Source organism: Ovis canadensis, chromosome 2 (genome assembly GCF_042477335.2).
Source record: "Ovis canadensis isolate MfBH-ARS-UI-01 breed Bighorn chromosome 2, ARS-UI_OviCan_v2, whole genome shotgun sequence".
NCBI lineage: Eukaryota > Metazoa > Chordata > Mammalia > Artiodactyla > Bovidae > Ovis > Ovis canadensis.
The window spans coordinates 140,430,208-140,450,018 of record NC_091246.1 but is presented as its reverse complement, the minus strand read 5'-3'; the positions used below and the strand labels follow the sequence as shown (position 1 = coordinate 140,450,018).

At 42.0% G+C, this 19,811-nt stretch overlaps 1 protein-coding gene and 1 pseudogene across 5 annotated transcripts in view; one reads left to right on the top strand and one right to left on the bottom strand.

Annotated features, from left to right (window-relative positions):
- Window positions 1-17,024, bottom strand: part of CHN1 (chimerin 1) — a 215,530-nt gene extending 198,506 nt beyond the window's left edge. For 2 of the 5 annotated variants that reach the window (XM_069577169.1, XM_069577167.1), the window contains exons 1-2: window positions 16,821-16,982; window positions 16,492-16,686 (exon numbers count right to left, since the gene is read on the bottom strand). Coding sequence is in view for 2 of the 5 variants with exons in the window: in XM_069577165.1 (XP_069433266.1) it covers window positions 16,492-16,510 (19 nt within the window). In the remaining 3 variants the exon portion in view is untranslated. Of the gene's footprint in view, window positions 1-16,491; window positions 16,687-16,816 lie in introns of all 5 variants that reach the window. The other 3 variants (XM_069577165.1, XM_069577166.1, XM_069577168.1) reach the window with 3 other exon arrangements.
- Window positions 5,274-6,543, top strand: LOC138434669 (protein C1orf43 homolog pseudogene; annotated as a pseudogene).
- Window positions 17,025-19,811: the final 2,787 nt, after the last annotated feature.

Below are 19,811 nucleotides of genomic sequence, written 5' to 3'. Positions count from 1 at the left end.
ATATATTTTCTTTGGCCCACTACAATTAAGAGTTTTATACCCACCAAAACTCTTTCTTATTAGAGTTTTATGAATGACAATTTACAACATGGGGCTTCCCAGGTGGTACAGTGGAAAAGAATCCACTTGCCAATACAGGAGATACAAGAGACATGGGTCTGATCCCTTGGTCGGGAAGATCCTCCTAGAGGAGCAAATGGCAACCCCCTCCAGTATTCTTGCCTGGAAAATCCCATGGACAGCGGAGCCTGGACGGCTATCGTCCACGGGCTCACAAAGTCAGACACAACCAAGCACACACAAAACTGGGGAAAAGAATTTGAAAAACAGGTAAGAATTTGAAAAAAAATAAATACACGTGCATGTATATGTAAGTCACTTTGCTGTACACCTAGAACACAAATCAACTATACTTCAATATAAAATAAAAATAGTTTAAAATTTTATTTCATCAAAGAGTAGTAGCTTGGGGCTTCCCTAACAGGCCAATGGTTGACTCCTTCCAATGCAGGGGGCATGAGTTCTACCCCTGGGTGAGGAAATAAGATCATGCTATACAGCATGATCAAATATATACCTATCAAGTGTAAAATAGTTAGTAGGAAGTTGCTATATAACACAGGGAGCCAGAGGGGTGGGATGGGGGGAGGGGAGGGAGGCTTAGGAGAGGGAATATATATATTATGACTGGTTTGCATTGTTGTATGGCAGAAACGATGTAAAGCAAATTTCCAATTAAAAAATTTTTTTAAGAATTGAAAAAAAGTCACCCCCCAAAAAAGATTTTTTTCAAAAACTTAAAAAGGAAAAGAAAAGCTCTGGTTTGCATTGTAAAAGCACTCTCATTTCTTGTTGGAAAAAGAAAGTACCCATTTATTTAAAATGTAACCTTACTAATAAAAAAAAAAAACTACTTGGGACAGATCTTTTGCAAATTATCCAACACTAGTACACATATCAATACTTGGGCACCTCATGCGAAGAGCTGACTCACTGGAAAAGACTCTGATGCTGGGAGGGATTGGGGGCAGGAGGAGCAGGGGACGGCAGAGGATGAGATGGCTGGATGGCATCACGGACTCGATGGACATAAGTCTGAGTGAACTCCGGGAGTTGGTGATGGACAGGGAGGCCTGGCGTGCTGCGATTCATGGGGTCGCAAAGAGTTGGACACGACTGAGCAACTGAACTGAACTGAATACATATATATACAATAATGTTCCTTCTTCTTCAGTTAACTGAAAATAGCTTATTATAGGACCTGAAAACATTGCATATTTTCTGTAGAGACTTAGTACTAACTTCTGATGATGTGAAAATTACTTCAAAAAATCATTTTTAAGTTTTCAAATGTCTCTGTTTTCCCTCAGGTCAATTATGATACTTGAACAAGATGAAAGGAGAAAAGTTTTGATTAGAGGAGTGAAGTCAAAAGGCACCTGGAGCTGAAGGAAGTCTCACAGGGGCAGACACTGGTCCTTCCTCTCACCTTTCCCCAAGCTGTGTGAAAGACTGAGGCGAAAAGAGAGCAGGAGCTCCCCCGTCTGGAGAAACCGAAGAACAGCAGGTGGGGGCAGAGAGCGGCGCAAGAAAGGCTCGTCTCTCCAGAGAACTACAGAGCCATCTGTCTGGAAAATTCGAGATGACAAGCCTCTGCCTCTTAAGTATTTGCTAAGTCTCCCCACTGTACAGCAACCTCTGTTTCTTCCTTTCTTTTTATTCCCGTATTATTAATCCATCTTGTTCTTTTTTCTTGTTCTTTATCCTTTTAAGTTCAACTGAAAGAGTGAACTGACAAGCTGAGAATCATTTATTATTCAGATTACAGAACTTAAAAGTCTCTGGTTCACTTTTAAGCATTATGAGTCAAAAAAAACGCATGAATTTTTATTTTATGGCTCTCATCTTTAACAATATATTTTGCATACATATATAATGAGCACTTCTAAAATCTGAGAACATTAACAAATGTCATCTGAAGATTTATCTGAGAAGGATCACCAAAAACAACTGATAAGAGTGGCAAAATCAATTTCATAAACAAATTTCACAACTAAATGAAGTATTATTGTCAATGAAGTATTAAATGAAGTATTATTGTCAATAATAACTAAATGAAGTATTATTGTCAATACATAAAATCTCCTATAAACCACTGACTTCACCTTTCTGGGTTTTGGCACATTCTGAAAAACAACCAGTAGCATGAGCTTTTGGGTCAATGCTTAGTGACTTCTATTCAGCAACTTTAGAAACACTTAATAAGCCAGTTTTTAAATGGCAGACCAATATGCAAACATCCTATGAACTTGGCTAACGCACCAAGGTCTGAAAAGGAACCCGAACAAAGTAGGGCTCTTCACCATCTCCTTGCTAATGGCTTGAGAAAGTCTCAAAGAGCAGAGAACACAAATGAAACCAGGAGAACTCATCATTTCTCTTACTTGAAAATGGTCTCTCCACAAGGACATTTCTGTTTTCAGGTGAATATGGACACAGTGCAACATTAAAGGACCAGCAAGTCAACCTGGATTAACCAGCCTTGTGTTTGCAGAAACTACTGCTTAGTGCCCCTTCTCCAGGATTAAGATGATTTTTACAGAATATAAAGCAGTATAAATTTGACCAGAATTTCACCAAAAACTTCTGGGAAAAGTCACGCTAACAAAAGCAAACAATCATAATCAGTACTGCAGAAATACAAATATTTCTTCCTTTAAAGACTGAAAATAAGACCATCAGATAAAAATATATGAGAGATTCTGAGATACGCTTACTATAAAGTATCATGAAGTTATAGAAAAAAATGAGAGACTGCTTTGTTTCTACCCTGGATATTGTTAAACTACGTAAGTACTGTGGTTTAAGAACTCTTTTATTCACTTAAATATTTTTTTGAGTACCCACTGCATGTGAAGCAAGGTGCCGAGCATGGTAAGGAGTACAGAAATGAGAATGACTCTTCCCTTACAGAAACCATCAGCCTAGAAAAGATGTGATAAAGATACATAACTACTGTCAAATGTCACAGGAGATTCATGGATAAAATGATAAAGAGTTCAGAAGATGAAGGGATTTCTTTTGAATGGGTGGCAGGAGGTGGAGAGCATGAACCGTGGTACCGAGAGCTGAATATGGAGAAAGGAATAGATCAGAGGCTACTGCGAAGATCAAACTGAGAGAGTTAGCAGCTAACGTGCACAAGAGACAAAGGAGAGAGGATGGAAAGACGAAAGCTAAGGGTTTGGGGCTGGGAACGTGCGGAGTTGGATGTAACTACAGGAAATCCTGACAGAGATTTGGAGGGCATGGAAGAGCAGAGCTGGAGATGGAGAGTTGGGAATCACCCAGCCACGGGCACTGTGGAAGCCTAGATACTCCCAAGTGAGAAACGAAGGTCCATTCTTGAAAAGCAGTGACAGGGGAGCAAACGAGACAGAGCTGAGGAACAGTGAAAGAAGAAAAGAACAGCTGGAGAATACAATGCTTGAAAAATGAGAAAAAAACAGTTAAAGATGACAGAGGCAATCAAAAACAGCAAACAGTGCAAAGATCAAACATGAGGACTAAGAGGAAGCCACGGTTTACTGGCTACGAATTGATAAAGCACTTCCAAACAGAAGCAGAATGGAAGGTGGTAGTTGTGAGAGGAGGCTCTTCTTGACCAAACTTTAGTTAGGCTCCTCTAAGACTTCCTTGGTGGCTCAGACGGTAAAGCGCCTGCCTACAATGCAGGAGATCTCCTAGAGACCCAGGTTCGATCCCTGGGTCGGGAAGATTCCCTGGAGAAGGAAATGGCAACCCACTCCAGTACTCTTGCCTGGAAGATCCCATGGACAGAGGATCTTGGTAGACTACAGTCCATGGAGTCTCAAAGAGCTGAACACGACTGAGCGACTTCACTTTCACTTTCTGCGCCCCCTTGTTAAGGGCTCAGCCTTGTCAGGCCTGCACTGCCCAGTTTAAGCAAGAATTCTAAGGCACTTTAGAAAGAATCCCCCACCCCTGATATCCAATCCCTCCTGATATCTTAATCAAATTCCTTGCCCCTAACTTGATATCTGACCACCTGGCCTGCCCTCAGCAAGAATCCTGTTAGGTCAGTTTAACAGGAACTCCCCCACCCTTGTTTCCTCTTAGTAATTTTCCACTGATCACCCCCCACCAACCTGCCCCTTGACTCATAAAACCCAACTTGTTCTCATATTCAGAGTAAAGCCTCATCTCTCTTGCCTATTGTCATAATCTTGACACCCACTGCAATAGTCTTGATGAAAGTCTTCCTTATTGTTTTAAGTGTCAGAACTGTTTTTCCTTTCACAGCTGTCAATCTGTTTTCACTAGAGAATGAATGACATTCACAAATGCCTTATGATCAATTAGGATAAAATACAGTGGCTGGGAAGACAGGGTATAGAGGAGAGTGAAAGAAAGTTGTGCAGAAAGAAGAGGTGGGGCACATCAAATGCCGTTTCAGTAGATCTCTAGCAAGAAGAGGGCCTCTAAAAACTCAGGACTGCTTGCAATGTGAGGGTTCCAACGTCAAGGAAAGGCTTTCTCACACGGAACAGGAAAGCACGGCTGTCATCAGGAGGAAACCACCCAGGATTCAGGGGAGAGGAAGAAACTGATACAAGACAAGAGAAAAAGGAATTCCCACGCTTACTATTTTCAATCCCCTTGCATTGTATTCTTTTGAAAACCACCTCAAATTCTTTCTTGAACAATGAGAGGTATTAATAAGTAATAAACAAAAGTTTTCTTTTAAATCTTTCCACTTAAAAATATGAATGCTGAAACTGTTGTTTTTATCTGCTCTAATAAACACACCAAAACTAATAGGAATGTCCCTGTAGCACACAAATTTATGATTATGAGAAAAAGATAATACTATTTTTATCTTCAGACTTCTAAAAGGTTGTTAGCCATTTTCATACTGAATTCCAATTCCAATTCAATTTGATTATGTTTCCTACTGTGAGGGTAAAACATGAACAAACCAAGCTAAATTATGTGCAATTCTTTTGTACTATTGAAATGAAAACGAACAATAGTTTAATGAAGTAGAATTTGTTATCTAATTACACCAAATAATTTAGAAACATCTGCTGGTGGTTAGTAATACTATAGCTAGACCTCAAAGAATCTGCTCCTAGAGAGATTTCCATTTTATTCAAGCCTTTGTGAGCTTTCAGTTGGGGATTCCATAATAAAAGTGTGGAATCAAGGGATGGTATACCAATTTAATTTTTAAAAACAAATGAACACCCCATCCGCCATGTTTTCAGGCCCGGTCAGCCTTGGTGTGTCCCCGTAAGGAAATGGCCGGGGAGTTTCAGGAAACCCAGGCGCCGTTGCCTCAGCGGAGCCCGGGCTGACGAGGCAGGGCAGCGGGTTAAACCGGAGCAGTTCCGTGCGGGGTGGGGAGGCCATGGCGTCCGGCAGTAACTGGCTGACTGGCGTGAATGTTGTGCTGGTGATGGCCTACGGGAGCCTGGTGTTTGTACTGCTGTTTATTTTTGTGAAGAGGCAAATCATGCGCTTTGCAATGAAATCCCGAAGGGGGCCTCATGTCCCTGTGGGACACAATGCCCCCAAGGACTTAAAGGAGGAGATTGATATCCGACTGTCCAAGGTTCAGGATATCAAGTATGAACCTCAGCTTCTCGCAGATGATGATGCAAGACTGCTACAGCTGGAAACCCAGGGAAATCAAAATTGCTACAACTACCTATACAGGATGAAAGCTCTGGATGCTATCCGTGCCTCTGAGATCCCATTTCATGCTGAAGGCCGGCATCGCCATTCCTTAATGGGCAAGAATTTCCGCTCCTACCTGCTAGATCTTCGAAACACTAGTACTCCTTTCAAGGGTGTGCGCAAGGCCCTCATTGATACCCTGCTGGATGGCTATGAGACAGCCGCTATGGGACAGGGGTCTTTGGCCTGAGTGAGTACCTGCGCTATCAGGAGGCCCTGAATGAGCTGGCCACAGCAGTCAAAGCACAAAGTGGGAGCTCTCAGTGACAACACCAGTCAGCAGCCAAAGACCTAACCCAGTCTCCTGAAGTCTCCCCAACAACCATCCAGGTGACATACCTCCCCTCCAGTCAGAAGAGTAAACGTGCCAAGCACTTCCTCGAATTGAAGAGCTTTAAGGACAACTATAACACACTGGAGAGTACTCTGTGATGGAGCTGAAGGCCTCTCACTGTTGAAGGAGCCACACAGACTGCATTGTGCTTGCCGGGTGGCCTCACTCAGGTCATCTGGGTCAGCCCAGCTCTGGATCAGCTGAAGCCCTGGTTGTGTTCAGAGCTCTTAAGATTTCATGCCTAGAGAATCATTCTCCCACCCGTTCTTATGGCCAGTTTCAGAACATCAGTCAAGACTTTATTTTCCCTTGGTATCACTTTTCTCTGGAGTTGAATTAGATGTTTTTCTCAATATTTCTGTCAAAGCTTCCTTAAAAATCCTCACTTGGTTTTTTGATCATGGTTCATCTGTCATTTTCCAGACTATAAATTATCCCAAGGGTGACCAGGCTTGGTGTCTTGTCTTCTGTACACAGCTGAATGGGAGCCTTTTGGTTTGAAACATCTAAGAGTTGATTGGTGGAAATGGTATACAGAATGCTGGGGAAATTGGTGGAGGCCATGAGTGCTACCTAGAACAACTTACCCTGGTGCTCCACTTAAACCAGGATGTTAACGGGAACATTAACACAACTTCTCTAACATGCGAGGATCTGCCTTCCACTTTCATTGTATACTGTCATGAGTAAATTGAAAAAGGAATGTTTTAACATCTGATATAATCCTGTCACTCCTTATTTGTGGGATACTGTGAAGGAATAGACCAATATCTTGATCTGACTTTATAAACCATTTAATGAACAATTAAAAAATAAAGCATATGATTCAAAAAAAAAAAAAGAACAAAAAATTATGAAAAATAGAGGGTGTATATCATATGGGCCTGAAAATTAACTTCCAAACATAAGAAATATAGTAGACTACTGTAACACTGAACATGCATTCAAACATTTCTTGCTGAGCTATTAAATAGTCAGTACACACCAACCATGGTGAAAATGAAAGTGCAAACTGCTCAGTCGCATCCAACTCTTTGTGACCCATGGACTATACAGTCCATGGAATTCTCCAGGCCAGAACACTGGAGTGGGTAGCCTTTCCCTTCTCCAGGGGATCCTCCCATCCCAGTGATCAAACCCAGGTCTCCCACATTGCTGGCAAATTCTTTACCAACTGAGCCACAAGGGAAGCCCAACAATACTGGAGTGGGTAGCCTATCCTCTCTCCAGTGGATATTCCCAATCCAGGAATCGAACTGGGGTCTCCTGCATTGCAGGTGGATTCTTTACTGAGCCACGGGGGAAGCCCTCAACCATGTAGCGGTTGTTAAAGACAGGAGAAATCCACAGCTTTCCCAGTAGAGAACTTCTTCTAATGGGTTATACAGGGGAATACAAACTAACCATTGTATCACCACATAAGTGCCAGGGCAGACGGGCATACAGCACTTCCTGTGCAGAAAAGGTACTGTGATGATCACTCAGTCGTGTCTAACTCTTTGTGACCCCACGGAATGTGGCCCACCAGGCTCTTCTGTCCATGGAACTCTCCAAGCAAGAATACTGGAGTGGGTAGCCATTCCCTTCTTCAGGGGGAATCTTCCCAGTGGGTAGGAACTTCCCAGGGGGAATCTTCCCAGTCCAGGAATCAAACCCCAGTCTCCTGCATTGCAGGCAGTTTCTTTAACATCTGAGCCACCAGGTAAGCCGTTACTAACTCATTAAGACCTCTTAAAAGAGATGATTATTCAAGGTGAGTTTTGCAAGATGTGTAGAAGGGAGTTAAGGCAACGAAAGGCTTGTAAAATGATGCCACAGCCACACTGGGTACAATCCCTTCTGGAAACTTCGAAGTTGTTCAGTATGCCTGAAACACAACCTCTGAGGAGGTGATGAGAGACAAAACCAAACAGGTAGGGAATTTGGACTTAATGGTGATGACGGCTCACTAGAGGATTTCAGGTAGAGAAGCAAATGGACATGAGTTTGGGTAAACTCTGGGAGTTGGTGATGGACAGGGAGGCCTGGCGTGCTGCAGTTCATGGGGTCACAAAGAGTCGGATGCGACTGAACTGAACTGAATAAATTTCTAAAAAGCAGGTCTGAGTTTCCAGTTATGGACTCTAATATAATATGAATAACCCAAAATAATAAAGGAGGAAAAAATAGAAATGTTTAAACTGAGTCAAGGCTCTCAAGTGGCTCAGTGGTAAAGAATCCACCTGCCAATGCAGGAGACACAAGAGACATGGGTTCAATCCCTGGGTCAGGAAGATCACTGGAGGAAGAAATGGCAACTCTGCCCTAGTATTCTTGCCTGAAGAATCCCATGGACAAGAGGAGCCCAGTGAGCCACAGTCCATGGGGCTGCAAAGAGTCAGACATGACTGTGTGTGCACACAAGGTTGTTCACAGGTAAGTATACAGAGTAACAGTCCATTATTAAATGTTTGTTCTGCATTCATTTAGTCACTCAATAAATTTGGACTGAGCACCTACTATGTGCCAGCCACTGAGCTTACACTCCTTGATACCTTTAAGTGCCATGAGGACTGAGGCTAGATCTGATTATATTCTGGATGACCTCCCAAAGGAGAAGTAAGCATTGCCTGTTGGCCAGTGTTGTTTTTGTTTTTTTACATTTTTAGAGCACACTAGAAAGTACCAAGCGTCCAGCACTATCAGAAGTCTATCTGGTCATCACCATACCTCACTGATCCAGGTCTCAAGCATTCTCAGACAAAGTCTACAGTGGCCTGTGGCAAGTATTTAACCACACACACAAGCAGAAATACTGCAGAACCACTTTTTCAAGTGGGTTGACAGACTTGTGAAATAAACAAATGGAGAAACTCTGCTGATATCTTGGATCTTTGCTAGTATTTACAGTAACTGACAAAATTGGCTACTACGTATCGTCAATGACTGTATTAAGAATCTTAGATACATGATCTCATTTATTTCTGCAGGAAACTAATAGCTCCTGTTGAGATACACGGAAAAATGAGACTGGGACATCTAGCTGACACTTGGCAGAGAAAGGATTCAAGGCAGCTCTTACTTCAAAATCTAAGCCTTTTCCTCCACACCACATGCTATGGAAGTATCCACTACAGGCTTTTGATTTCACTCAGAGTGAAATCTGAAGTCCTCGCTGAGGTGTACCGACAGGGCCCTCATAATCTGTGACCCCAGCAACCCTCGTCCACCAGATGCCTCTCTGCCCTCACCTGCCAGCACCTCGGCTGGCTCACTCTGCTCCAGCCACGCTGCCTTTCTTCCTGTTTCTCAAAATGGCTAAGCACATCCCTGGATTAAAGCCTGTTCCATGAGGCGATTCCCCATCTTCATGTAACTCTTTCCCTTATTTCCTTCAAGTCTCTGCTCAAAACCCACCTCTGCCGTGAGGCTTTCCCTGACCACAGCTTGCCCCATCCTCTTCACTCTGCTTCATTTTTCTTCACAGCCTGAGCCCTCTGGCACATTATACATTTTCCTCTGTGCCCTCAACTGCAAATATAATTTCCTTGAGGACAGGAACTAATAAATACCTGGCACATATTAGGCTCTCGATTCATCAGACATGAGTAAACAAATCACTGAACAGGAAAACACACCCCAGGCCTCAGAGCTGCTCCTCAGGAAAATCATGAAAGAGTACGTTCCTGTTTCTGCTTCCCTTCTCCCGCTCTACCGTCCACTCCTTCTCCCTCATGCCAGATGTCCTGAGCTTTTATTCACACCACCACCTACAACATGGGTCCCTCTTAGTAATGCCCCACTCTCCAGACAAACGCTTCTGCACTTTCTTTTCTCTTACAGTGTAGTTCCCTCAGTCAAAATGCCTGCTTGTCTTACTACTTTAAGATCTTCAGTCCATAAATTAAAATCTTTCTTCCATGCATATGATAGGCGTCTATATTTAGCATGCTATTCCTTAACAGGTAATATACTAAAAAAAATCATGCTTTAATTTTAATGGTGTAAAATTCATTCACCATAAAAGGCCTGCAGGGAAAAGTATTTCAGTCAGGCAGATATTTACATATCCCTTAAATGCACAGCTACCTATCTGCCGTCTTTCCCACCTAGTATAAGCAATTTCAAATCCTAAAAACCATCTCTGACAAAGTAATGTCACAGCCATTAAGGACCTGAAAAACAAACTTCTGTAGAAGAGGTACAAGACAGAAAGAATAAGGGCTGAAGCTATGTGCTAATCGCAGAAATGGGAAAATCAGGCAAGTTTAGCAGTTTAAAGAAGAGGATCCATTCTGTTTTCGAAATGTCAAGTTTGTGGTCAGAAAGATCTATCTATTCCAGCAAGATAATGTATTTCTCAAACAACACCCTTTTTCTGTTTGCTTTACACCATGAAATATATAAGGTAAGAGGTCAGAGTGGAAAGGGAAAGGAACCACTTTCAGAGCAGCTGGGTAACACAACGAGGTGGCCCCACACCACCATCAGCTGGCAGCAGGCCGGGCCTGACTCATCTCCCCTTCTCCCCCAAAGTGCCTCACTGTCAAAAGTAACTCTTTTCAAGAAGTGTCTGCTTTTCTAAATTTAAAACAACCATTCAAAACAGGTAGGGTATTTTAACCTATCAGTTTTGGTTTTTTGTTCCTTGGGGAATAAAAGGAAAAAAAGACTTTCTAAAAACATGGACAGTTCTAAAGGTTCCTGAATATAAAACCACTCTTTTAAAAATAGTCCTTTCTGGCTTTTACAGTTTAACTGAAGTGAATTTTCCTTCCATTCATTCTGATTTCCTATCCTCCTCCCACAATTTTATTAATACAATCTTACATTGAGATATAATCCACATACCATAAAATTCACCCTTTAGACTATACAAAGCAATGCTTTTCAGGATATTCACAAGGTACTCATCCTTCTTTTTAAGTATAAGGAGCTAAATTAGGAATACATATTTGTAACTTTATTTTGTCAGACCTGATTCTTTTTTAAATCATTTTCCAATGTAAAATATGGTCACATCGTTCTGCTTTCTTAGTTTTCCTACTCTGCTATTTTAAGTACAGCAGGATTATATTAATATATTAAAAAATCAAAGTTTGCAGGAATCATTTCCTATGGAAGAATGATTTATGACCAGTAATAGGTTGTAAGGCCAGGCTTGAGAATTTGTCTTGCATTGGGTTAAAAATTAAGTACAGTGATTTCATTTAGTTTATTGTGAGTGTGAAAGTTGCTCAGTTATGTCCAACTCTTTGCAACCCTATACACTGTAGCCTTCAAGATCTTCTGTCCATGGAATTCTCCAGGCAAGAATACTGGAGTGGGTAGCCATTTCCTTCTCTAGGGCATCTTCCTGACCCAGGGATGGAACCTGGGTCTCCTGCACTGCAGGCAGATTCTTTACCATCTGAGCCACCAGGGAAGCCCCTTTATTTTATATATTACAGATTTCAAAAAGTGTTTTAAAGGTACTGTTACTGATCTTATAAAACTGAGAAAACACCAATTCCCCATGATCAGGGGCTATTATTATTACTGGACGACTTTGAGAAAAGCTACACATACCCCAGACCAATCAAGGAACTCTGTGTTATGGCTGCTCTCAAGATGAAGCACACTGTTAAAACTTAGGTTAAACCCATCTGGTGAAAAAATGCAAAACTTATTATATCTATGTCACTCCTTCAGAATGATGTGATATATAAAACAATATTTTTCTAATTCTCTTATGATTGCTTTAGATTAGTCTCAAACATGTATTCTCAGTGGGGGTAAGACTGCCCTCAAGGGAGCAAAACTTGGCTTCCAGGGGTCGAAGAAAAATTACTCTCTTTACACATAGAGCAAATATACACACAGTCCATAAACAGAATCTTGGTATTAAAGTTTCACAGAGAGATCAATTACAAAAAACTGTGTGAAAGACTTCTTACAGAAGGTGACTTAAAAAAAAAGTTGAGAAATACCGATCTAAAAGAAACTAAAACTCTTAATAAATACATTAAAAATTTGTCATTATACTTATCACTATCTTCTAAAATTAGAATGCTTACAGGATGGTTATTTCAGGGACAGATGTGACTCAAGATGGCATCCACCAATATTCCTCTTACACTGTACACAGATGGTGACTATCAGAGTTATAACAACTATAATAATTTTATCTCTCTTACATGGTACCAAGTCTCCAAACATTAAAAGAAAACATTTTAAGCTGAGACTTCAGGCTTCTGACACCAGTAAAAGAAAGAATATGGACAAGCATTTAAATAAGGATGGTGATTTTAATGACAGTGAAAAAGATGACAGATTCTAAGAAAAGTAGCTGGGCTTTCAACATCAGACCACCCTGCTGCTTCTCATACTCTTTGATGAGAATATCTGAACAATTAAAATGGCAACAGAGAGTATACTCAAGTGGACGTGTCCTATAAAATGAGCTTTTGGTCAAATAAATCATACTGAAAGTGTGCAGTTGTCTGCCAGGACAGCCGTGGAAGTCAGAAAATTTCCTAACTGTATCACAAAGAATACTCCATCCCTATTTAACTGCTCCAAAGCCTCTCTGAAAAGATACCCACAGACAGGTGTTGTCAGGATAGTGAACGATGCCAAATAAAGCAGCATAATGAAGGGCTTCCATGGGGGTAGGACAGACTGAGGAAAGAATATAAGAAAGTCCAGAGAAATCCTAAATATCAGAAGTGATCGACGGCAGTGATGATGGTGACTACATGGTAAGAAGAAAAAAGGGGGATGGGGCGAGCAGGGGCAACGCCAGAGCCAATTCCACCCAGAGAGTTATTCAGGTTTGGCTAGCTTAGCACAGCTGAATTATAACTGAGTTCCCAATCTCACCAGCTGTCCTGGGCTATAAACCAGAGCTCCATTTAGCTACAAATGACAGAAATTCCTGCCAAGTGATGACCTGACAGGATGTTTTTCCCCCAGTTCTATCAACTAGGGCTGTACGAGTGCAGCAAATCAGGATATTCTGGCTGGTACCTCAGCCCCCAAATCCTGAACTAGATGATCTGAGACTTTCCCTCTAGCCCAGCAATTGTCGGACAACATGGACTTCTCTGCCAGGGAAGTTCTAACAAAGCCCACACGGAATTAGGTAGCTAGGTGCAAACACTATAGTTCTGGAATGTCGGCTCTAACACAGGGCACATGTTTCCTGCATGCTGCTAGAGATGCTTGTCAAACCAGGAAGGAAAGGTGAGTGACCAGAATATGAACCATATTTGGAGAGTTTTGAGGATTTAAAAATTATTTGTATTTATGCTGATCACTGGTTCATTTGAAAGATGAAGAACTGGGATCTGGTTCTTCCATCCTAGAGTAAAAAGGAAATTTGCACTGAAAATGTCCTTTTAAGCAGCAAAGGTGATTAACAGTGAAGACAATATATAAGACAGTCTTCACTCTTCAGCTTAATTTGACAGGTACTTTACTAAGTTCCTATAACACACTTGGGTGAAAAAAATGTCTATAAATGTAAAAAATATATTGGGTAATTTTAGAGGCTCCCTTTTTAAAAAATTAATCTGACTTTCACTAAAAGTTTTTCCTATAAAAAGAACATTCTTTACAATTATTAAAAAAAAAACCTGGATGGAAATGTAAAACATAAAGCAAAAACACGAAGACTCTATTGCTGGCTGCTATGCACTTAACTGTGTCCTCCCAAAAAGTTCATATGCTGAAGCCCTAACCTGCAACGTGATGGTATTTGGAGATGGACCTTTGGAAGGTACTTAGGATTAGATGAAGTCAGGAAGGTGGGGTCCTCATGATGGGATTAGTGCCCTTATAAGAAGAGACCAGAAAGCTGCTTTCCCTCTCTCTCCATCATGTAAGGACACAGCAAGAAGATGAATATCCGCAAGCCAGAAAGGGGGCCCTTATGAGGAAGTAAGCCAAACGACACCGTGGTCTCAGACTTCCCAGCTTCCAACACTGTGAGAAATAAATGACTGTTGAGGAAGCCACCCAGGTTTTGTTGCCATTTTACTACAGTAGCCCAAACAGCCTTAACTGCTTAACCAACTAACACACCCAATATACACAAGACAGTGTCCTGGCAGGGGTCACTTCCAGGAAGCTTAGGAAGAAACTCTATGGAACTCTGACCGTGATGATCAGAAGGTCACACTTGTCTAACGTTTTGTTCCTAGCTTCTCTTCACCATCTCATAGAACTTCATTTCATTGTTCCTCAGTTCTAAGTTGGTTATTAAGAAGAGATATGAGGCACTTCTAAGGCCAATTAATTAAAAAGTAGTAATGTCTAAAATAAAATCAATTTCTTCTAACCCTTGGAGACCGCTCTTAGCATATTCAAAGAACTATTTTGAACTGAGCAAGTCTGAGTCAATCTATTTATCATTAATATAACAGTTCTCAAACTTTAACGTGTAACAATCACAAGGGAGTTCCTCTAAAAGTGCAGATTCTGTGGGTCTCTGGACAAAAGAACCTACATTTTAAACAAAATGATGAGTGGTGTGCAACTACACTTGAGATCAACTGTTGCTCTATCATTACTGAGAAAATAGCCTCTGCACAGAGATATACTTTGCTTTACAACAGAGAAATACTTAAAAATTGTAACCAAATGGATTTTTAAACCAAATTCTATTTTCCCACAAGATGACTTTAAAACTTTAAAGACACTTTATTCATCCTGAGAGGTGGGAGCGGTTTCTTTCACCTTCCTCAAGAGGTCAAATTCCATGCTTTTCCTTTTCTCCCCCCCCCCCTTTAGTAGATAAAGATTTAATAATTTAGGAATTCATTCAAAGGAGCCTCATCATATACTCCATGTCTCCCCAATTTATCCATTTTATTCATTAAGAATGCCAGTCTTTTAAAAGTCACTGATTTGTAAATTATATCTTTGAAAACAAACCATGAAAATGCAGACTATCTCTTTAGAAAGGTAAATGAATTTAGTCAAAAATAGTTTAAAAGAGAATTTCCTACAGTAGGTCTTACCGCAATGTACTAGCTACAACAGTGTAAGATAAATGCTTCTTCAAAAGAAAGTATCAACTGCGAGTAAAGAGTTCATTAAAGTTTAACTCTAGACCAAAAAAGTTCACACTTAAAAAATACTTCTACTAAGTAATGCATATTTGATACAAGATATTATAAAACACGAGATTTTTATTATCCCTTTCAGAGAAAGAAGAAACATTTTTTAAAGCACTCATGGACAACCAACAAACACCAAATAAAAAAATGTTATTTCTAGTACCATAAGTATCTGAACAAAGTAAATACAGTCCTAGACTGAAGATGGCAAACTATATTCTAGTCTCAGTTCTGCCACAAAAAGGCCATGAGCCCTCTGAGTCTGAACAACCTCTCTGGGTCTAAATTTAATTTTAAAAATAAAAGTAACTCTTTGATTCCAGCAGATTAATAAACTCTGAAGTATTTACATCAAAAAGCATTGTGTCATGTGATGCCTGTAACATGCTTGATCAAATGACACTGTTAAAACGTAACTGGAAAGGACGTTGTGATTAACTTATTATCCTGGTAACCATCAGGTACATATCATTGTACTTTTCTTTTTTGAAAAACTGAATACTTTGATCATCTAAATTTTCACATACTGAGTTTTCTTAAAGCAAAATACATATGTAACACAATCTGTTTTTGCACAAGAAAATAAAGTATTTTTGGTCCTTCTTTCCAACCCATTGTCATTACAGACTTCTTGGGAGAGGGGGAAAAGCAAAACACCTTTAATTAATTGCTGAAACAATAGTGTCACAGTAACTACATCACAGAAACACTACTACTTTCGTAAAATGTTCAACGATATACTCCTGAGATTACTTATCTTCAATACCAACTTCCTTCTATCTGCTCTCAAACGCATTAGAGCAAACATTTTCAATTTTAGCAAATATTAAAATAAGTTCACCACTCATTCTTGTTTCCAACGGAATATACCGAGTCCAAAAAATTCCCCCCAAATCCAACAGGAATCAACACACCCATTTGGCAATTGCAGGAAGGTTGGGATGCACAGACATCTTGGTCAAAATAAATAAACTTTCCAGGATCTTTATTTACCGACTTGAGAAACATAGGTTTGGAAACAGCCAGCTAACTTCGTTCCCAACTTGGCATCTTAGAGAACCTTCCGTTTACAAAACACACAGGGACCTCAGAGCCTCCCAGCCCAGAATTGGCCAGGGGAGCACACGCCCATCGGCCCTGCCTGGAGAGGAAACAATGGGAGAGGCGCGAAGGCGCTAGCCCGGCGCCCCGGGCGCCCAACTCCCCTGCCACAGCCCGCGCCTGACACCGCCCGGGGCGTCCCTTCCCCAGGTGCCCCACCTCTGAGCCCCGGGGCGCGGCCCACCTGCGGCGGCGCGGGCAGAGGGCTGCACTTACCAAACAGGGTCAGGGCCATTGTAAAGGCGCTCGCCAACTGCTCGCCGCCGCCCGCCGGTCCACGCGCTCCTCCCAGCCTGGCCGGGGATCACCTCATCGGCACGACGCGCTCACACCTCGGAGGGAGCAAGGAGTCGGAGGGGCGTGGTGGGGGCGCGGGCGCGGGGAGGCTGCAGGCCGGGAGGCAGGGGGCCGCTGCAAGAAAAAAGTTATTCACGCGTTATTGTCAAGCGCACCCTGACAAGGGGGAACCCGTTAGCCCTCGGCGAGCCGGCACTTGTCGCTGCCATCTGTGCAAAAGCGGAGCGCGCGCGGGCGCCGGTACCTACGAGGTGGGGAGGCTCGGCCGCGGCGCAATGGCAGGCGGAGAGGCGGCGCCGCAGTGGCGGCGACGGCGGGGAGAGGAGCAGCCTCGCAGAACCCCCGGCGGGGTGCGCTCACTCTGCATCCCGCGGCCTCGCAGACGCCATCTTGCGATAGCGTCTCCCACTGGATCCGCCGGCGCGCCTCCTCCCTTTTTCCCCTTGGGCGGCGGAGCCCCGTGCGTTCCCATGGCAACGGGCGCGCGCGGGGGCCTAGGGCGCTGGCCCCTCCTGCCCCGGGCTGCGAGGAGCCGCCCGAGCTGCTTGCCCCCGGGAGGCGGCCTCCCAGAGCCTGGCAGCAGCAGGGGCGGGGTGGGTTTTAGCTGAAATCCCAGGTTTTTCCTTGAATGGGATTTGTGGAGACGCAGAAAGGAGCTGTTACTCGAAAGAACTCCCTGAAGGATGCTCCATGAATACAAGGAGCCAGCCAGGGTCATCTGGGGATCGGGTTCGTGTGAGAAGATTCCTTTCCCCTGGCGCCTCCGGGGTTAACAGAGAGTCTGGAGCCCTTGACCTGAAGCTGCAGGACCCGGGAAAGGAGCCTGGAGTCAAACAGTGGCACTAAATGTTGCTTTCCCCTCCATTTGGATTTAGGAGCCACTAAGAGTAGCTCTGGTCAGATTATCATATGTGAGGAAACAGGAGTCGGTTAAAAAGCACCTGGGAATACATAAAATAATTTGTTATAAGCGCTTAAACCTAATTTTCTTCTTTTTACTTTACACCTCTTTGATATTGTCTGGGGGTAGGGGGGAAAATCAACATTTCTCACCGACTGGCACTTCTTTACCACAAAAGATTCTTCCCCTGAGCTTTTTGCATTTATCTGATAATCACTGGCAACATCTTTCTGTGATATTCTCTGATCGCCTCTGTCTTTGCCTTAATTAAGGAGAAGCCATATAACGCCTTGAGATTATCAGCCAAAAGATGTTCGTGAAAAGCTGAGTTATGATGGCTTTTTGTCGTTTTCATGTAATGTATTCAACAATTCAGTATTCTCTAGTTGCTATACTTCTTTCTTTTTTGTTTTAATCCTCCTTTTTTCTTGTTTCTCTGCTTAGGGATTTGATACTATGTCAATATCTAATCGTATAAGATTTTCTCTTTGGTTCTCATTTCTTCCTGGCTTTCAGTTCCCAGTTCCAGATTCCCTAATATTTTCCTTTTTACTTTAGAACTAATTCTTTTAAGAATATTATATAAATATTTTTAATTTATCTTGAGGATCAAAATCATTATGAAGATGAAAATTACTCCTTCAAATAGAACCACAGTTAATTCATCATCCTTTCACAGCAGACTCAAAGATCAGAAGAAAAAGAAAAGCAGGTTGCAGGAGCAGCCAGCCTTTTGTTTCGTATCAGTTAACTCAAGAAAAAAGAAATAGTAAAATAATTCAACATCAGTGGGCAAATATTTAAGATGCTATAGGCTTAAAATTTTCTGATGTAGTCAAATGGCTCTCCTTTGGCCACTAATATTAACATAAATCTTGAAATCTCCAGAATTTTAAATCTTTAATGAAAAGGACTCGATTTTGAGCAGGCTTTCTGCTCATGAAAAATTACAAGCACACGGTTCATGAAGATGAATGAGAAACTCTGACAAGGCTTTGTGGGACAGATGTTAGGACTGGTAAAGATTGCTGTGGGTCTGCTCACACAACTAGATAAAGCAGGATCTAGAGACACATTTTACTCTCTCAATCAGAAGTCCCCAAACTTTGGGGGACCTAATTTCCCTTTGAGTGTCTAATAGAAATACTGTCTCCCTAGAGAAATATTTATGTACATACAAACACTCACCAGAATTTTTTCACACAATGTCCGGGAGATTCCGAAGGCTTCCCTGGTGGCTCAAACGGTAAAGAATCTGCCTGCAATGCAGGAGACCTGGGTTTGATCCCTAGGTCAGGAAGATCCTCTGGAGGAGGAAACGGCAACCCACTCCAGTATTCCTGTCTGAAGAATTCCGTGGATAGAGGACCCTGGCGGGCTGCAGTCCATGGGGTTGCGAAGAGTCAGACACTACTGAGCGACTAACATACCAGGGGGATTACAGACTGTTGAGGGAACTAAGGTTAACTCCAGATACATTTTGTAATCTAGGAAGTTTTTGCCTTTATAATTAAACTTTTAAAATGTCTCTTTCACATAGAAGCATGGAATATTGAACAGCAAAGGACCAAGATCCCCCAATACACAGATAGGGAATCTGAGGGTGCACTGATCACAAGGTTTCCAAATTGATACATTTGTATTGTGGCAGAATTAATTGGAAAAATCTTAGACATCTGGTCTTCTCCCTGACCACCTCCCTCACTTTCCATTCCCCCACCAATTTAAATGGTACCGTGGTTTGAATTTAAAAAGAAAAACCTGTTTAGTATTAGAAGCAGAGTTGCAAGGGGGGTGTGTTCTGTCCTCAGCCATTTTGTATGTTTGAGTCTTCTTGTAGTTTGGGAAGCTGAATTTTATTCAAAAGAATCTTTCTTCACAAGCTCTTCAGCTCAGAACTGTGCGTCCAATCAGGCTGAGAGTAAACGTGGTTTTTTTTTTTTTTTTCCCTCCTCTTTGTTAAGCTCTCTTTGAGAGGTAACAGAGCATCAAGGTTTTGATGCTACAGCTCAGCTTGTTGGTAATTCTCTCCATGCTTTGGAGTGATATTCTAGGGGTGAGTCAGAAATTAACTGTCCTGTGCTCAGACTTAACCCCCACATTGTATAGACAAGCCTTTGTTACTGGACCAGCTTCGTACTCACTAATGATGGCTGATCACAGCTGAACCTTAGTGACAACTTGGCTCAGGTGAAGACTATTTTCCCCTCCCCTTCCTCTTTTCCATACAAGTCTTAGCACCCCCACACCCAAAACACACACACCACAAGATGCTTTTAGGATATTGTACTACTTTAAACAATACAGCTGAATGTTGCCATGTTTCCCTTTTTAAGCA